The following is a 20093-nucleotide window of genomic DNA, read 5'->3' on the forward strand; positions in this document are numbered from 1 at the left end:
TGTAATTGTGCATCTTTACAATGTATTAAATATTAAGCTAGAACCACCCAAGTATTTTTCTTCTTACCTGTTGAAATCATCAGCATAATCATCTTCATCTCCAGCTCCTAAATAATAAAAAAGTATTTTACTGATGAAAACAGATTCTCTCTGCAAGAAATGCAAAGTTCCAGTTACATTTCTGCATCAAAATACAGGGTTTACTAATAAGCGAGAACTAGCAGTAAATATAGATCTTATCAACACTGGGGGGCAAAAAATCAAGTTCACATAAGAATTAGCTAACCTCAATCTCTTTTCTGAATCTAAACATCAACATCAGTGTTTCTCAAATCACTGTCCATGAACTGCACTGACACCCTCGCTTTTCAATTAAAAGTTTGATGAGAAGGGTACACGGTGATCTGCAAGAAATGTTGATGGTTACAAGTGCTCTATGGTCCAAAAAGTCTGGAAATCACTGCCTTAAGTTAAGGCCAACCTTTTGGGATGTTGGCTACTGAGCTGAAAGTCAAACAATTTATAGTTCTTTTTGGGCACATCTCCAAGATGTTTACTGTGCAGCTAATTAGTCAACTGTGCAGTAAATATCTCAGCTTCTACACATGGGTCCCTATTAGGCCAATGTAAATTAATTTACTCTGCAGTGGGATAGTAGTAAATACAAGTACTATCCTGCTGCAACGTAAAAAAGTTCTGCAGCAGTGCACATGTAAACACTGACCCAGCTGGCTGGGGCATGAGGCTGCTTCAGTGTGGGGGCTGCCTGCAGGCTAGCCCCATGATGAAGCATCTCTGTGCCCCAGCCAGTCCCTCTGTGGCATGGTGAGCCAAGAGCAGCAGCCCCAGGCTAGGAGGCTGGCCTTTAGGGCCCCCTGCCAGCCAGGGCTGCTCTGAGATGGCTTATGTGCTGTGCATGAATAAGTTATGGAGCTTATTGCTCTGCAGTTAATTGCTCCCAGGCACGTGTTCAAATGGTGTGCCCAGAAGCAATAAACTGTAGAGCAATAAGCTCTGCAGTTTATTCATGCACAGTAATAGCATGTGTAGATGCATCCTATGGCTGTAAATTTGTCGTCAATTAAATTAGGACTTCATCCTATTAAAAATGTCAAAGGCACAAGTGCAATTATGATCCTAATTCCCACTGCAACCCACTAAAATTAATTACCTAATTAATATTTATATTTTGAAACTTTCTCCCCTATATCCTTTTAAAATGACATTTTCAAATTAATATCCATTTTAGAACACAATTCTGAACTATGAGAACAGTAATTTAATATGTGGATTTGTCACAGAGTAGGGAACAAGGACAACCAGCTACTGTTATGGTATAATGCGCACAACTGAAGAATTAAATACTGTACCTGAAATAACACTAACAGCAAAAGGGAACAATATTTCACAGCAGCTCTATGCAGATCCACTGCTTTACAGGACAGATTAGTTGCTCTTACTTCAGGCTCCCCCTGGTGGTTCTAGTTAGCAGCATCATTGTACCAGACTAAGATGTAAAGTTATTACCAAAATTGAAATATCAAATGGCCTGTTTCTGTTTTATATGGCATACAGACATCCTAACAGTATACTGAAATTATGTGCACTATATAACAGACCACACAGTACTGTCGTAACTTAAGGAAGAGTTCCAGTGACAGATAATAGAAGACTAAAGGTTTTGACTGGTTATCACTGTTTCAGAGTCTCAGAATTTCTCTCAGGAGCTGAGCTAGAACTTGCAACTAGGACATTCAAGTTTTCTTGCTCCAACTATTACTTACCCAATTCAAGCGATCCAAGTTTTGCATTGACCAACTGCAGATCTTTCAAAACAGAGTTTCTATTCGAGTCTATAAACAAAAATATCTGAATTATAAATTGAACACGTTATTCTTTGGTATTGAGCCTCTACTTAAACATACCCAATCACCAGCTAAAAGTAGTAACATTTTTCCATATATGCAATAAGCCAACTGTGCAAACACTTAGATATGGTAAATAACTTTATATATGTGGACAGTCCAGTTTAGGGCAGCAAGACTGGTCATTTATTTTCACATTGCAGTACTCAGTCAGTCTCCTTTGATCCACCAAGATAATACCCCCAAATATATTTATTTTTGCATTGTCTGTGAAAAAATATTAAGTCTTATTTTCAATTAAAATGACTGGTGAAGCTTTATGAAGCTGTTTTGTACATAAATCACAGAACATAGCTAAAGTAGGTACTTTGATTTAAAAACAAAACAACACAAAAAACCTCCCTAACAAATCCTGATTGGTATAGGTTGACAGCTAAAAATCCAGGCAAGAGGCCCTTCCTACATCATACTGCCTGAAAGAATATGGGATGATGAAATGACCCCCCCCACAAACCAACCAACCAAACAAACATTGTAACATACATTACAGCCACAAGGAGGCAGAGTACTAGCTTATTATTCACCCTTATACCTAAATTTCTTTTATTAAAAAACTGAAAAGTACTCTCTACTTCACTTGAGATAGAAAAGGACTTAAATATCCCCACTTACTGTCATGTTCCTTTAGTGAAGGCGCTCCAGCTAGGGAGCTTAATCCACTTTTCAGAGGTGGTACATCAGAAAGAGATGCTATGTTTCGTCCTTGTTTGTTGGGCTCATTTTTCCTAAAGAGGGAAATAATTAAGACTATACATGTGACTTTTTTCTACTGTCCTTAAATACGCAAACAACTAAAAAGAAATACTGTCTTCACCAAAACACAGGCAGGGACTATTTATTCTACAATCTAAAAAATAAAAAGGATGAAATATTTCTACTGGGTCACTGCTGAGGCAAGTACTGAGCAAGAGATTCACTTCTCACCTATGCAAAGATTGCTGCCTGGCTTTTGTTACAGACAGATCTCCTGCAACATCTTCAGTGTCACTATTGTTATCAGGGGGCCTTTTGTTACCCCCACAAATAAAATGGAGCAGAAAGGGGAGGGGAGGAAAAAAGCAAGCATAAATAAATATATCAACCCATTCCTGCTTTATAACCAAGATGAGATTTGCTTAGCAAAATTTGTATCTCTATGAAATCATGCCCCTGACATTAAAGCAAAATGAATTTATTTCATAACATTAAAATCACTTTACGTGAATTTCATATGTAGGAACAGAAATACTAAATACTAAGCTAACACTTTAATTATGAATATAACATTATGAAAAGTGCAATAAAGCTAAAATTAATCTTCAACATTCCCCAAAGTGTATTCATTTCCAAGCTGTTAGTGACCTTATATATGGTACCTACTGCTCATCCAACAGGATGATTATGGACAGAATTTTATTTTGCACTTAGGCTTTAAATATGTTGGAAGACTAAGTAGGGTGGGGAGGGAAAGCAGGGGGAAAACAGGAATGATGCTGGAGGGCAACAACAGACAGAGTAACGAGGGGAGCAACCAAGCAGAAGCCTGGGGGGGTGCAACTTAACTTCTTCCAAGCCATAGGGCAGCCCATGGGACACCAGCTGGAGAGTCCTATATTCATAGATGCCAGGGTTGGAAGGGACCTCAACAGATCACCGAGTCCAAGCCCCTGCCTAGGCAGGAAAGAGTGCCAGGGTCAGATGACCCCAGCCAGATGCCTATCCAGCCTACTCTTAAAGACCCCCAAGGTAGGGGAGAGCACCACCTCCCTTAGCAGCCCATTCCAAATTTTGGCCACCCTTACTGTGAAGAAGTTCTTCCTCATATCCAGCCTAAACCTGCTCTTCGTCAGTTTGTGACCATTGTTCCTCGCCACCCCAAGAGGTGTCTCGGTGAACAGAACATCCCTGATCCCTTGCTGCATCCCCCTAATGAACCTGTAGGTGGCCACAAGATTACCTCCCAGGCTACTCTTGCGGAGGCTGAAGAGGTCCAGGTCCCCCAGTCTCTCCACAGGGCCCGTCCTGTAAACCCCCAAACATATGAGTGGCTCTCCTCTGGACCCTCCCAAGTCTATCAACATCCTTCCTGAAGTACGGTGCCCAAAACTGGATGCAGCACTCCAACTGTGGTCCAACCAATGCTGCACAGAGGGGAAGCATCACCTCCCTGAATCCACTTGTCATGCATCTGCTGATGCAGGACAAAGTGCGGTTAGCTTTGCTGATGATTTCGTCACACTAACGACTCATGTTCATCCTGGAGTCCACCATGATTTGGAGATCCCCTTCCGCTGCTGTGCTGCTGAGAGGGTCACTTCCCAGCCAGTAGGTGTGCTAGATATTTTTGTGCCCTAGGTGCAGCACTCTGCACTTGTCCTTGCTGTACTACATCCTACTGTGTACCACCCACTTTTCTAACCCGTCCAGGTCTGCCTGCAATCGTCCCCTACCCTCCAGAGTGTACACTCCACCCCACAATTTAGTACTGTCTGCAAACCTAGACAGAGTACACCTCACACCCACATCCCAATCACTGATGAAGATACCGGAAGTACAGGTCCAAGGACTGAACCCCGCGGGACCCCATTACCCACATCCCTCCAGGTCAATACCGACCCATCTACTAAACTGCAGATACACCTACACCATAACATTCCTTTTTGAAGGAACGGCCCTGAAAATAATTTCTTTATAGCCTTATTAATTAGCATTTTGCCAATGCATTTACTAAAGTTTAGACAAACAAAAAACACCTTACTTGCTACAAAGGCTGCTAATTATAGAAGTCATATTCTAAAATAATAAAGGGCTTAGTCTGTCCGTCTGTCTATAACATTTTTGGTCAACTACGCATATGCTGCCAAAAGGGCAAACAGCAATCGGCTTTGCAGGCCTGAGTGGGGAGGCAGCCAGGGGGCAGAGGCAGGTGCACACGCACCCACCCAACAGATGGCAGGGAGGGGGAAGCTTTGGGGACAGAGGGGAGGCAGGGAGCCAGAGGGAAGCCCGGCTCCTCAAGGGAGGTGGAGGCGGGCAGTGGCTGGAGGAGGTGGCAGTGGCAGTGCAGGGAGTGTTTACACGGCCAGCCCTGAAGGGTGAAAGGGTGGCGAGGGGAAGCAGGGATTGGTCATGTAAATGCTCCTTTGTTATTTTAAATCTGTCATGCATGATGGACAATTGGCTAGTATTAAAGATAAGAGTCTATGAAGGTATGTGGAATAGATAAGGAAATGATCTGAACTAAAGATATGTAGTTTGGAAAACCCAGTTCACTTGATAGATTAAGATTTATCCTGCATTAGGCAATTCCAACTTTTGCTGCTTAAAGATTATTTTCTTGGATGCTCGTATTTTTATTTTATCAATATTATTTTAATAAGTGGTAGTGACATAAATCTATCTTGATGCCATTTCAGGATGCAATGTTTGATTCAATCTATTGTCTTTCAAGCATTTCCAGGTAGGAAATTAAAAAGTATTTATTATTCAGGGATAAATTCAACTTAAGCTGCTTTTGAATAGCTTATTACATTTTGCCTGCTTGTGTAATCCTGGAGGAGAAATGTTGTTTCCAAAACTTCATTAATAAAAACGGATGAAAAAAGCTAATACCAATCATAGAAAATTAGTGTTTGGAAGGGACCTCAGGAGGTCACCTAGTTCAACCCTCTGCTCAAAGCAGAAACATCCCCAACTAAATCATCCTAGCCAAAGCTTTATTTAGTTGCGTCTTAAAATCCTCCAAGGATGGAGATTTCATCACCTCTCTGGGTAGCCTGTTCCAGTGTTTTACTACCCTCCTTGTGAGAAAATTCTTCCTAATATCTAACCTAAACTCCCCTTGCTGCAACCTGAGACCATTGTTTCTTGTTCTGTCATCTGCCACCACTGAAAACAGTCTGGCTCCGTCCTCTTTCGAACCCCCCTTCAGGTAGTTGAAGGCTGCTATTAAACCCTTCTCAGTCTCCTCTTATCTAGACTAAGTAAGCCCAATTTCCTCAGTCTTTCCTCCCAAGTCATGTCCCCCATCCCCCTCACCATTTTTGTTGCCCTCTGCTGGACTCTCTCCAATTTGTCCACAGCCCAAAAGGGGCCCAAAACTGGACACTGTACTCCAGATGTAGCCTCACCAGTGCTGAAAAGCAGGGAATAATCACTTCCCTTAACCTACTGGCAACACGCCTACCAATGCAGCCCAGTATGCTGTTAGCCTTCTGGGCAACAAGAGCACACTGCTAGCTCTTACTCAACTTACTATCCACTGTAACCTTCAGGTCCTTTCTGCAAAGCTGCTGCCTAGCAGTCAGCCCCCAGCCTGTACATGGGACTGTTTTGTCCTAAGTGCAGGACTCTGCACTTGTCCTTGTTGAACCTCATGGGATTCCTTTTGGCCCAATCCTCCAATCTGTCTAGGTCACTCTGAATCCTACCCTCCAGTGTATCTACTACTCCCCGCAACTTGGTGTCATCTGCAAACTTGCTGAGGGTGCACCATCTTCCAGGTCACTGATGAAGACTGTGGCAGGGCTGGTATAGGAAAGGAGAGAAAGACCCCGCTTGCACCCCAGCCTGAATCATTCGAGCACCTGAGACTTACCCAGGCACTCAAACCAGCGCAAAGTCGGAAGAGTTGGGGTGAGTACCTCACCTAGACTTAGCTGAACCAGGAAGCTTCACAGGGAGCGAGACTGATGCTGGCAATCTATGCTGACGTAAGTAAGGGTCCAGAGAGGGGGCAGGACCAGAACCTCACACGGGCTCTGCAGTTAAGCCAGGAAATAGCTGATCATGACTTGGTCGTTTCCCCCAAAGGGAGCACAAGCCTCAGCTGTGCAGCTGCAACTGCACCAGTGGTGGGATAGCCCACAAAGCCCTAGGAATTTGGGTTCAGCAGTGAACAGACAACAAAGCAAGCCAAGCATGAGATGGGTGAGGAGCAGCTGAGCTGCTCAACTTTCATTAGTCTTCTAAGCAGGGATCCCAGTTTTCTAATTTCCCAGCACACATTTTCAGGGCGCAGGGGGGACCCATGCCCCCCAGATTTGCACACGGGGCAGAGACAAGGCAGGTGCACACTGGGGGCTCATGCTCCCCTCCCTGGTGCCCTTCCCCAGGGCCTCTGCAATGCAGCATGTGCAGCCTGGTGCAGCAGGGCAGAGTGGGGCTGCTTGCCTCTGCGAGCTCCACGCTGCCCTGGAGACACTTCACCTGCATGGGCGGCAGCAGCGTGGGGTTGTGCCCCTCACTGCTGCATGCCCCTGCAGCGTGCCCCCACCCTGTCTCTGCCCTGCACACAGATCGGGGGGGGGGCCCCCCACAGCTCCCCCACTGCCTGCCAGGAGTGCGAGCTGCAACCAGGAGCCAGTCCTACCCCCTCCCAGAGCAGACAGGCAGCAGGGGGGAAGCCAGCTCCATGCTCTTTCTCCTGCAGCAGCCGCTGCCTTCTGTTGGGGACAGGAGGCTGAGGACCTGGGCACCTGGCCCTGTAGCCCTGGCAGATGGGGGCCTCTCTGGCAGGGCTGCGGTCAGGCAATGAGGAGCATCAGTAGGGCTGGGGGGGGAGGGGGGAACAGGGACACTTTAATTTTAATTACAGATTTGGGGGGGGGTTAGTCAGAGAATTTGCAATTTTTTTAATCAGGGAAAAACAGGATTCCTGCTTATAAGGGATGGACTCTCAGGTATCCCATGAGCTAAATATGACACCTACAGCAACAAGGCTGGTTGCAGATATGACTTTAAAGTAATTAAATTACTAGAGGTATGACGTGGTAGTGTAGGGGTTGGAGGAGTTCCAAAAATGGTGCCCTTAAGGCCAGTCCCAAATGACACAGTGCTGTACAAGACTCGGATCATTCTTGCTACTCTTTTCCCACTCAAGGATTGACTGTTCCCAGACCGAACAATACCTCCTATAAATTTGCCATCAAAGTTGTGGCAGGCAAGATTAAGCAAGGACAGGAGCAGTCTCTCCTGGAGCAGAGTGAGCACCAAACCTTTTCCCGGTCAAAGGCCAGGGATTACCCAAGTAACTGAAGCTTACTAACCTTTCACAGGCAGCAACTGTGACTCGGTGACAAAGACACTGAACAAAATCAGCCCCAAGACCAAGATTATTATGTTAATATATTATTGTTTTTGAACAATAAAAAGGTTACAAATAGATGTTAAAACTGTAGAATTTGCACTTGTGCCATACGTTGTATTTAGTTTTCTGGAACTAATTATTACAGTTAACTGCAATTAATACAGTTAGAAATGGGCAGATTATATTTTTTTTAGTATTTTCAATTATTATCAGATCCTACAAGAACAAGTGCCTGAATGCACAGAACCTTAAAAAATTTCCCAAGAAAAACAATATACTTCTTAAAACAAACAAAAACACAACCTACAAAGAGAGAAAGTTGAATGTGAACATTGATCCATACAATTCATAAGGGATTTTTTCCGTAAGCAGGGAAGTATCTTTCCCAAGATATCAATGTTATAATCCTTCTTTGTATATATAGGTTAGATTTTGCTCCATCTTAAGAGGTAAGGCTTCTCTTCGCCCAACTTTGCAGCTACTGTAGGTCTGATTACAGCACCAGTACTCAGGCAGCATAGATTTGTACATCATGTTTGGCAAGCAAGTATGCAAAGGCAAGGCTCCATCTTTTCAGTATGCTGGATATGTTAGAGGAATTAAGTGACACTTCATAAGGCTATATGCAAATTTGACTTAACCCTGAATATTCTGCAAGCCTTTTGAGCATGAAAGAAATGTGCATTATCTTGTAAATATTATTTACTTACCAGCCATAAGTTCTCTCTGGTTTGGGTATGGGATCATCAAAAAAAGAATCTCCTTCCACATCATCCTCATCCACACCTGGATCACTCTTCTCTTTGGTATTTAAGTCTTTGTTATGTACTTGCAAATCTAGCTTTGTTTCATTTGGCAGAAAGTGAATGCTACTTTTGCTCTTGGTTTCTCCTGATGAGATGCTTGTATCATTTACACTGGCTTCAGCAACCTAAAGAAAAAAAAATTGCACTTAACAGATATTTTTCTTGAGCAACTGTAATGCAGTTGTTAAGAAAGGACAAATCAGAATATACAGCATTTAGCTTCTCCATGTAATTAATTCCAAGAAAAAAGGGAAAAAGTATTTTTAACCATAACCATCATAGTTATAAATAATCTAGTCCATCATATTGCTAAGGAGAGATCATTCTTTATCCTTTCCCATTCTCTGTTGGACTTGTGCTACTAGTCAAGTCAAACCAGCCAAAATAGCATAATGCAAAATATTTACTACAATTTGATAAGATTTACTAATTTTGTATGACAGTTTTATTTGCAGTCTATAACTAGCCAGATCTTCCACATTTAAATTAATGAGTACATCTTCAACTTCTGTTCCATGCCATCTTACTAAAAGCTGACTAAAAAGGAACACATCATTGGGGGGGGGGCAGGGGGATGAAAAAACAAACCACACACCAAACATGAATACAAGCCCTGACTATAGCCAAACATAAATATTATTTTCAAAAGCTGTAAGTTCCACCATTTGCTGGAACATACAATTAATAACAATATTTTTAATACTGACAATTTGGGGTGGTCTACATAAAAACAACTGTTGGTTAAACTAAAACTACTTTCAAAGTTAAGTTAGTTACACTAGTACAAACACCCTAATGTGTGTTCATGAAAACTCGCCTTGATAACAGTACTTTAATTCCAGTAACAGACTACAAACTATGTGCGGGCATTATAATTTTCTTGCTTAAAAGAAACTCAAAGAAATAAACAGCAATTTTAGCACTGCTTTAATTTTTTCATTCCTTTTTAGACCTGCTGCTTCTAAAGTTCCCATCTTCACTCTAATTTTATTTCAACTGAATCAGACTGCAGAATACCGAGCTCTAAACGCACAAAACCAGAATATTGCAGAAGTGAGATCAACCACAACTTTCCCTCCAAAACCAAAGTCAATGACTTCAAAATGTAACAAATTTCTTCCAAAACTGATATTATCAGCCTTTGCCCTCTATAATAAAGAGCAACCCACTTCAAGCCCAAGCCCTACAAACACTGAAGTCACGTTTTGTGAAAATACCTCACATGGAAGGTAGTTTTATTCTCAAGCCAGAGAGAACTTCTGAAGAACAGAAAATCTGAAATAAGCAAACAATTTCAATTTCCTTAAATGATCAAATAGTATACATTTTAGCTTTTAAATCTGTAGACAACTACACCTTACAAGATATCAAATTCAGCCATTAACTGCATGTTCACCAAAATTTCACACTAGAAGTAAACTTAATACTTGCATTTATTAAAATTAAAAAAATAACAAGCAAAGAAAAAGTTTTTTTCCTTCATGCCATAATAAAGAAAGGAAGACAGCTTGGCAATAGATTTAAGAAAATCACTCAAACTACATAACTAAAAACCAGGATGGAACCTCTCATATGTTTCTCCATTAGCCTCTCTTTCCTCAGAGTCCCAAATCACTGAATAGAAATATTGCCTGTATGTTAAAATGACACAAAACTGTAGCACACTACATTTTCCTCTTCATATTTCTATTGCTTTTTCAACAAAAGGAAAGAGGGGTATAAGCAGAAAAGGCAGGCTGAGAACTTAGGTTAATCAGAAATAACACATGTACTAAGTCAACTTAAAGTAAGGCAACTTAATTAAGTCGACTTGAGTTAAGCCACATAGAAATGTACACGTGTACAGCTCCTTGACATGGTGGTAGCCATCTTGTAAGTCAACTTAACTAATTATTGTGCTGTATTTACGTCAACTCTGCTTCACATACGTGTGTATGCTGTGACGGTTAAGCTGATTTAAAGTTAAGCTTAAATTTAAAATAAGCAGCAGGGTTCAAGGAACTTTGATCTTAAGTTCCAAATCAGTTGCTAGAATTTACATCTCATTTATTTTCCATCAAACCTATGTGCTAAGGATCAGCATGCAAATAGCAGATACAATGGGCCTGGTCATAAACACCTGCTGCTGCTTAATGCCAAAGTACATGGCCCTGTTACAGATCTCTGGTTCTGCTATGCCAAACATACACAGACAGCCCAGCATAGATGAGAAAAATATGATCTGATGTATGATCACTTACTCTCCTTTAAGGCTTTTTGCCCAATGTAAAGCAATAGCTATTTGGTAATTTCTTTATTAAAATGCAAAATCTAGAACTCAGTTCCTAGTTAAATGGTACCCAATTACTTAGCACTAGCAAAATAAGCACTGAAATAAAGAAGTGCGTTAACTCAGACCCGATCAGAGAAAGTTGCTATCATTAGGCTAAATCTTGGAGGCGTTTTGCATGTTCCACTTGGGAAAGAGTATACAAATAATGTTTTGCACAGACACCACTTTTCTTTATCTTGCATACTTTCATGAATGTCCTAAGATGCCTTTTCTAAGGTAGCGACTGACCCAGAAGCACTCCAGAAGATGGCTGGCTTGTAAATAAAAATTAACCAAATACCACTACGTGCTTTTCTTGCTTTCCCTCATAAAACAGACCACAAATGTGGGTGTCAAACACTGCACAGAACAGATTATCAGATTCAGATGATCACTGTACAAGTTAAAGAACACACTAGAAGATTGGGGAGTTGGGACAGGAAAAAGAAACCAAAAGCTGCTTTTTATATCATACACCACTCAATAATACAGCAGCTGTGATGACTGAGATGGTCTAGTTTTCCTTGTAAGGCTTGTAATTTTGCCAAACCTTAAATCATCCAAGGTTTGAAGTATGAAGTTACTCCAATTTTATTTATTTTTTTTTATTTTGGAAAATTACATCAAAAGCAGTTCAGCCATTCCTCAGAATAAATTTTAGGGAACAATTGTATAGATTTTGCACATTATACATTCTTGCAGCAGTTTTGTTCAAAAACTCTAGTATAACAATAATTTTGGAATAGTCTCTTAAAAATTCATGGATTTTAGTTTTGATCAATTGGTAAAATTCCAACACAAGTTCTAATGGAACCTTTCTAACCATGTCAACTCAGAAGCTTTTGATTTTTCGGTTCTCTTCCAGCAGTCTATGGGTCCAAGGATCTGCATTCTCCTTGGTGCACAGCAGGGATATCTAATATACAGCCAATGGGCCAGATAGGGTCTGTGAAGTCCTATGATTCAGCCAGTGGGTCTCAGGCTGACCTTATACACAGTGCAGAACTGGTATGGCATGAGGGCTGGACCTGGCACTATGGATGCTGCACACAGTACAAGGAGTTGGTCCAGGGTGAGTCAGACTGGCCCCATGCTGGCTCTAGGTTCAGTCTAGAAAGGGCCCCAGGCAGTTTGTGCATGCCACAGCTAGCATGCAGGGCTGCGCTAGCACAGTGCTGCATGCACCACAGATCCAGTGCTGGCTCCCTGTACCACATGCAGGGTGCACAGCTGGCCCAGACCCCTGCACTGTGTGCAGCATGCACCAGCCCCACTTTGGGACTTCTTCATGGGAAGCTCCAAAGAGAGCCAGTGGGGTACACTCTGCATGCGGCATCCTACCAGACTGGCCCTGAGTGTTGCTTCCAGCATGCACAGATGGCCTGGGGCCTTATGTGGACTGGCCACAGAGCCTGTGCCCCAAACCCACTGGTGTTAGGATAGTTTGTCATATCTTATGTTTTAAAGCTACATCTATTTATAGAGTGGTAAAATTGGAGTATTGTTTAAAGTTTTCTTTTATATTTAGCCTTATGTAATCATTGCTTAAAGTTCTAAACAGCCTCATTGTTATCTGAAGTTTTCTGCAATATCAGCTAGCCTTGCCTCTTGCAAACAGCTTGTGACCTTGAGTTGGCTCACATACTGTTTCTTTCCTTTTCTATCATCCCAACCAACAACACACCCTTTGTTTCAGGAACTGAGTGGCTGCTTCTTCCATTGAAGAAAGTAACATACAGGATTGGGTGAACTAAGTGTTTTTCTCTCTCTGAATACAGAAACTGCTAAGATAATATACTTTCGTCCTTTGTGGGCAAAAACAACCGCATCCAGCAGGAGAAGGGAAGAAGACAGAAAAGAAGTAGGAAAGAAAAAGGGAAGGAGAAGAGAAAAAGGAGAAAGAAGGAAAAGGAGAAAAAGAGGAAAGGGAAGAGAATGAAGGGGGTAGAGGCTAGGTCACGTGAGTATATAGTCTGATCTCTGCTTCCAAGTATCTGCTGCAGCAGGGTCAGGACAGTGATGAGGACTGGATACAGGAGGTTTTTGTTTTCCTGGCTGCATGTTTCTTCATGGCTTCTGCTGTGCGATGCTGTTCAAAAGCCAATGCTCCGTTCTAGATTTGGGACCTCCAGGATGGATGGTCACGAGTGATTTGCTCCCACAACTCTGGGTTGATGCCAAAACTCTTTAGGGACACCTTTAGGGTATCCTTGTACTGCTTCTCTGGTGCACCGTGAAAGCATACTCCATTTGACAGTTCACCATAGAAGACTTTCTTTGGCAGGCAAGTGTTAGGCATTCTTGAGAAGTGGCCAGCCCATCTTAGCTGTGCCAATTCCAGCAGGGTGTGAACACTGGGGAGAGCTGATCTTCTGAACACCTGAGTGTCCCAAATCTTGTGCTGCCTGCAAAAGATACTAAAGATCAAGTGGCAGGACAAGTAGAAGTGGTTTAGTTTCTTGGCATGACACTTAAATGGTCTAGATTTTGCAAGCATAAAGGAGAGTTGGAAGGATGATGCTTTGTAAACCTTCAGTTTTGTGGACATTCTGATGCCTCTGCAGTCCCAGACTACCTTACATAGTTTGCCGAAGGCCACACTAGCTTTTGCTAGTCTTGCATTGACTTCATCAGTGTGGACAGCACAGGAAAACATGCTACCTACACAGGCAAACTTAAAGGCCAACAACTGTCAATGATCTACAACTGAGATGTATGGTTCCTGGGGTGCTGTGCCAGGTACAGGTTGAAGCTAAGATGATACTTGTTGTTCTACTAGAGTTAGACTTTGATTTAGGACACTAAGTTGTCTGTGTTTGTATTTCACGTTCCATTTAAGTGTTAATTGTGCTTTAATGATCCCTAAGCTCTACCTAGTAGACAGTGGTGCTAACACTGTGCTGCACGCAGACAAGGTTCTTTGGGTGAATCTGATATCTTTTATTAGACCAACTTAAAATCTAATAAATGGGTCTAATAAATCCTTAAATTAAAATTAAATTATTAAATTATTTTAATTCAACGGTTCTAACAAAGTCTAATAAATAATTAGTGGGTACATGCAGCACCCATGCAGCCAGGTCCATTCCACATGTTGCATGCAGCACAAGTCCTGGAGCAGGCATAGCAAGCACTGCACATACACGCAGGGCTGGATCAGGCACATATTCTGCATGCAGCACAGGGAGCTAGTGTGGGGTATGCACTGCATGCAGGTCTCCACTGAACTGGCCCTATACTCTAGCTCCATTGCATGGACCTGAGCCAAGCCACAGACCAGCTCAGCCACCCTCCTTCAGCCCTAATGATACCCCTACTGTACAAAATGAAATTATGCAAGAGACTGGGGAACTGGCTGTTTAAAGGTAAGCTTATTCATATGCTATCTTATTAGGCAGTCCGACCAGGAAAACTGTTGGACAAAATACATGCAACCTCCCGAGAAACTCCTGATCCATTGTTAAAAAAAAAAGTTATATATATCTCACACACACAGAGCCTTTCAGTGGTCTTTACACCTCCAATGTGTTCCATGGTAGCCATAAAATGCTCAGATAAAGACAAATGGTAGCCTGACAAGAGGATTCTGACAATTCTCACATAGACCTGAATAATGTAAATCTCCAGGCAGATTAACACATAGGCCCATGAGACCCTGCCAATCAGGGTCATCGGGTTCCATTGGGAAGTGGCAGGTTTCCTCTTGCAGGCAGGCAACATTCTAGCCTACAAGGGGTCCTGCGTGCATGTGCACGGCTGCACACATGGACGTAGCCAGGAAAACAGCCAGGCAGCGTGCAGAGTAGCTCCCTGCAGATAAGGTAATATGGGGGGGGGGAGGAGAAGAGAGGAGGGATGTGGGTAAGCAAACGTGTGGGGGGAAGGGGAGCAGATTGAGGTCCCCATACTGAGGAAGTAGGGCAGAGCCACAGGTGGGAAGGAGCGGGGTAGTGTGGAAGAGAGGAGTGGCTCCCTGCTGTTGCATGTACCCCCAGGGGAGGCATGGGAAAGGGCATGTGCCCCGGTCCCAGATTTCATAATCATAGAAGTAGGGTCAGAAGGGACCTTACAGATCTTCAAGTCTGACCTCCTGCCAGGGCAAGAGAAAAAAAAAAAAAAAAAATTGGGCTCAAATGATCCCAGCTAGGTAGGCATCAAGCTTCCTCTGAAAGACCCCCAGGGTAGGAGCCAGCACCACTTCCCTTGGAAGTTGGTTCCAGATCCTAGCCACCCTGACTGTGAAGTAGTTCTTACGGATGTCTAATCTAAACCTCCTCTCCAACAACTTGTGGCTGTTATTCCTTGTTATGCCAGGGGGTGCTAGGGGAAACAAGGTCTCTCCCAAACCCTTCTGGTCCCCCACCCCCCTGAGTGAGTTTATAGACGGTCACCAGGTCCCCCCTCAGCCTTCTCTTGTGAGAATTTGTGCATGAGATTAATCCGGGCTGCTCACTGGGCTTGGGGCTCTCTGCTCTGGTGCCTTTCTAACTTTCCCTTGGGAGACCTGTGCAGGCCATGCACTTCCTGCCCACCTGACAGCAGTAGGGGCAGTGAGTTGTGCCTCCGGCTGCCAGTCAGTCAAGAGCATATGCATGGTATGGGGCCCTTGGGGCAAAGGATGAAGAGACGTAAGCCCACAGCAGACAGACCATATCTGCCCCTGCCCTGCTCAGCTCTGCTTCGGCTATAGTGGGGGGAGGGAGGGGCAGGGAACAGGGAGGAGAGGTGGGCACATGCCATGCCACCCTCAGCCCAGCTAAGTCCATTCAGCCTCCTCCGTGGAACAGGAAAGCCCACCCTGCCCAGGCTTAGCAGCAGCACCGAGAGGAGAAGACCTCCTCCCCTGCCAAAGTCCAGCTCCCAGGAGCTGGGGCCCAGTTTTAGGGGAGTTGTGGCCCAGAGACCATCCAGCCCTGGGTAGCCACAAAGCCTCATACTTTCCTCCCACCACCAGCCCTGCTGGGAAGGCTCAGACAGCTGCCCCTTGGCACCTTTGTGTGTGCTCCAGGGTGGGGGTAAATAATGCTTAAATTAGAGTAGCTCTGAGAGCAGCTCTGACTGAAATGCTACACAGTGTCTCATGTATTGGCATCCCTGAGCTTAAAAATGGTGGTGGCAGCACTTAAACTAAATCTCATTTGATGAGCTCTAGTTCAAGCACACCTGCCACCATGTTTAAACATTGGGATGCTGATAATGTGCTGCAGGCAGCTGTTGGACCATGCCCCCCCCACAAAAAGGAGGTTTATGTCAGTAGTTTAAAATTATTTGCATTATTACTAAATAAATCGGTACACCCCTAATAAACATGGCCTGTATTTGTATTGAAGTAGTTTACCATAGTGTAGGTACAAGGTACATTTTTAATATAGAAGTCAAACAAAAAAAAAAAAAAATCTACATGACCACTAAACTAAAACATTATTCCTTTTGTATTATTATATGTTTATGGCAATTTTCCTAGGGCAGTTTTATAGAGTTTTGTGCCTGGCAAAACTGAGTAGTTAATTTCAATATTGCATGTTGGGCTTTATTTATTAATGCACACTGTAAACATTATAATGCATTTATTTATTAATGCTTTTTGATGCATTCATGTTTATAATGGGATGTAGGAGGCCTCCAACTTTCTGTTTGCCCAGGGCCCCAGTAAATCTTAATCCACCACTGTCTAAATCAGGGGCATCAAATTGGTTTGGCTCCCAGAGCCATATCTTGACTTACAGGGGTTCTCAGGGGCCACATTTGGACCCACCTTCAGCAGCAAGGTAAGCAGTTTCAGGGAGGCACCAGGGTTAAAACCTTAACATGTTCCTTGCCACCAACATCATCCCCAGCAAAGCTCCATATCCCAGTTTCAGCAGCAGGCTCTACCCACAAATTCCCAGCTCCTAAGACTCAAACAACAAACAGCTCCATAGGCTGGATCCAACCCATAGACCGTATATTTGACACTCCTTACCTAAACTACATGCAGTCCCATTTCTAGAAAATTACACTTTTTTTTTTTAAATTCCAAATAAGTCAAGTCTAATATTCCTGGGCCTTGAGAATCATAGGAGTTTAGAATACAACACAACACAACACTGAACAAGATGGGTGCCCCGCATCATTAGATTCCATGTAAGAAATGCGTAAGTTTTCCATATACATTTTCCAGGCCTAATTTTTGGAGTGTTGTCTTGATTTCATCCCCCTCCCACTGCTATAGCAGGGAAAGCAGTAGCTAGGGTATGGGAGGGAAGGGGGAGGATCACATAGCCCCCTTGCCCTCTGCCCCTCCCCCCTTCTCTCTGCAGCCTTCCTGCTCTACCCCACTTACTGCCAGGCCCCGTTCAGTCTCTGTTCCTTCCCCAAGCCAAGCACAATGTAGAAGCAAGCTATATGGAAGGGGCAGGGAGAGGGAGGAGAAGGCAGGGAAGCAAAGGGGCAGAGAGAAGGGCAGAAACTGCAGAGGGGAACAGGAGGCTGTTGTTAGCCCAACTCTGGCCTCAACCCCGACAGCTGCAACTTCAGTACAAGTATTCCAAAAAACACACTTCTAAGCACCACTTTTGCACCTACTTATATCATGCACAGTTTGTATTATGTATTAGTCCAGAGATAAAAAATCTCAGGATTTACCATTTAGTTAATCAGGCTGGGCCCCAGTAGAGCCAAACATATTTCAAGCCATGGTGACCCCACAGCTCAGCACTGCTTAGTATGTGTGAGTATTCTAGATACCCTCCACAAAGGATCCACATGCTAATTAGCCCCACGCTCACAGGCTGCAACAAGAGCACCTGGTTCCAGTCATGGGACCTCCCAAAAAATTATATGCAGATGAGGCACAGGGCTGCCTGGTTCATCTCCACCCCACAGAGAAGCCACACTAATCACATGACATGCAGAGAAGGGGAAAGCAGAGCTACTCAGCTACACAGAAGTTTGATGATGTCTACTAGACATTTAAAAGATGGTAAAGAAACAGGAAACTTTGGAAGTGGGAAAGAAAAGGCACAGCTCAGCTGTGGGAGTAGTGAGGAAGTCCAAGTGTACTCAATGCAGTGGCTCACAATGACTTGAAAGAGTTAGTACTGAGGGGGAGTAAGCACAATGGGCACCATCTTTTTCAGATAAACTGCACTAATCTATCTTTGTAGTAGGCTCCTATCAACATTTCAGGCCTTTTCAGTTATCAAATGTTACATTTTATTCTTAGAGGAGGGTGTCTAAGCTGGCTTGGGCCCTTCTGGTACAGGCCCAGTGCCAGGTTCCTGCAGAGGGAACACCTGCCCCCCCCCCACACACACACCCCAAGAGGTTCCCATCAGCATGTCTGGCATTAGAGGAGGGTGTTAGAGCTTTCTCCAGCCTCCGAGTGCTGCCCTGTGCTCATTCCCTCCTGGGGGAGCAACTGCCCTTCTTTTTGGTTTTGTTATTTTAAGGGCCACACAAAAACAGTTCCCATCAGTATGTTTGATCAATATAGACCATGTATTATGGGTACGCTTAGCATGGACTGCATTCCCTTAACTTCATTAGTTGGTTTCCATGACTGAGACCATACTGCTTCTAGTACCAATTTGATGATAGCCAATACATTTAAAAGGGGTGGTTTGCTGCATGTGAATAAGAGGAGCTTTCCCCCTCCCCCATGCTGATTGGGGGGGGGGGACAAAACAAACAAACAGAACTACCATATTTTATTGAATAAGATGTGTAAGTGTAGCCAAAGGAATTGGTAATTCCTACAGTAATTCTTTACATGCTTCCTGTACCTCATTTTTCCCCTACTTCCTCCTCAGAAACATCTCAAAACATGTCAGAAGATATACTTTTATTCACAGCCCACATTCATGAAGAAACATCTCTGAAGGAACTTAAATGGATTTCCAATATTCCTCTTGAAATTAAATTATGGAGCTAATCTTCCCCATAGTGACACCGCTATTCCAGAATACCTGTTAGTGGGGAATTTCAACATGCAACTGAAAACTTCATTGTTTTACAATTATTTGAGGTAGAGAAGAGAAGATATCTAGTAGGCATGGCTTTAGCATGCATATTTATTTTAATCCTGACCAGCTTTCCCCCCCCACAAATTAACTATCCTAAAGATTTGACATATTAAAATTTGAAACTGAGAATGATATGCAAGAAAGGCAAGGTATATAGTGGTATTTTATTCTAAAACACATTTGTGTTCTTTCATCCTATAAAAAATGCTATACATGATCCATTTCTCTTTATATTGATAACCGTGATAGATCACTGAAATTCTTGGGGCTAGTTATAAGGTAAGTCTAATACTTCACTTCCTAGAACACCACAGCAGAATTTGTCTATCACTTCAGGCAAAATATTGCATATTGCATTAACCTATGAGGAATCATGAGAAAACAGCCATAAAGACATTCTTAACAGGTCTCAAGTGGTTCAATTAAAATAAATAAATAAATAAAAATTATAAAATTTTCTACTTATCCATTGTCACCCAGTTATTCCTTTTCACATTGCATACAAGGAATCTTTAAAGGAGAGGGTAATGGATTCACAGATTAGTTTGTGGAAAGTGTACAAATTAATATATTTAGAAAAAGCCCTGGGAAATTCAAAGCTAAAGTGATACTCTTGGCTCTTATCCCCAACTACATTAGTTAACAATTAAATGACCAAGACCAACATGAATATCCTCATCTTTTAGTAATGATTTCAGCACGCTCTTTTAAACATTTACAATAATTTATGTATGGTGCCTTAAGGTGTTATTTCTATGGCTACATAGTATAGCACTAGTTATAATTTTAGTGTATGCATCAAGTCCACTGTACAGCTTTTTTTTTTTTAAGTTTTAGTATAAGCTTTTTTCCTAAAAGAAAAACACCTAAGTGCCTTCTCTTGGGCATTTTACCTGCTCACCAGCCTTGTCCAAGCACTTTTCCTGCTTACGAAGTCCTTTATACCTTGGTATCTGAACATAAGAATAAAATAACAGCACA

The 20093-nt window shown here is 42.9% G+C and overlaps 1 protein-coding gene across 5 annotated transcripts in view; it reads right to left on the minus strand.

Annotated features, from left to right (window-relative positions):
* The window catches only part of FGFR1OP (FGFR1 oncogene partner), a 45474-nt gene that overhangs the window by 5960 nt on the left and 19421 nt on the right, over positions 1 to 20093 (minus strand). Inside the window, exons 7-12 of one of the 5 annotated variants that reach the window (XM_019549964.1) lie at positions 20006 to 20065; positions 8703 to 8923; positions 2850 to 2930; positions 2538 to 2650; positions 1785 to 1853; positions 68 to 107 (exon numbers count right to left, since the gene is read on the minus strand). In XM_019549964.1, the coding sequence (XP_019405509.1) occupies positions 68 to 107; positions 1785 to 1853; positions 2538 to 2650; positions 2850 to 2930; positions 8703 to 8923; positions 20006 to 20065 (584 nt within the window). The remainder of the gene's footprint in view (positions 1 to 67; positions 108 to 1784; positions 1854 to 2537; positions 2651 to 2849; positions 2931 to 8702; positions 8924 to 20005; positions 20066 to 20093) is intronic. The other 4 variants (XM_019549965.1, XM_019549966.1, XM_019549967.1 and 1 more) reach the window with 4 other exon arrangements.

This window comes from Crocodylus porosus, unplaced genomic scaffold, assembly GCF_001723895.1.
Source record: "Crocodylus porosus isolate Cpor-Errol unplaced genomic scaffold, CroPor_comp1, whole genome shotgun sequence".
NCBI classification, from domain to species: domain Eukaryota; kingdom Metazoa; phylum Chordata; order Crocodylia; family Crocodylidae; genus Crocodylus; species Crocodylus porosus.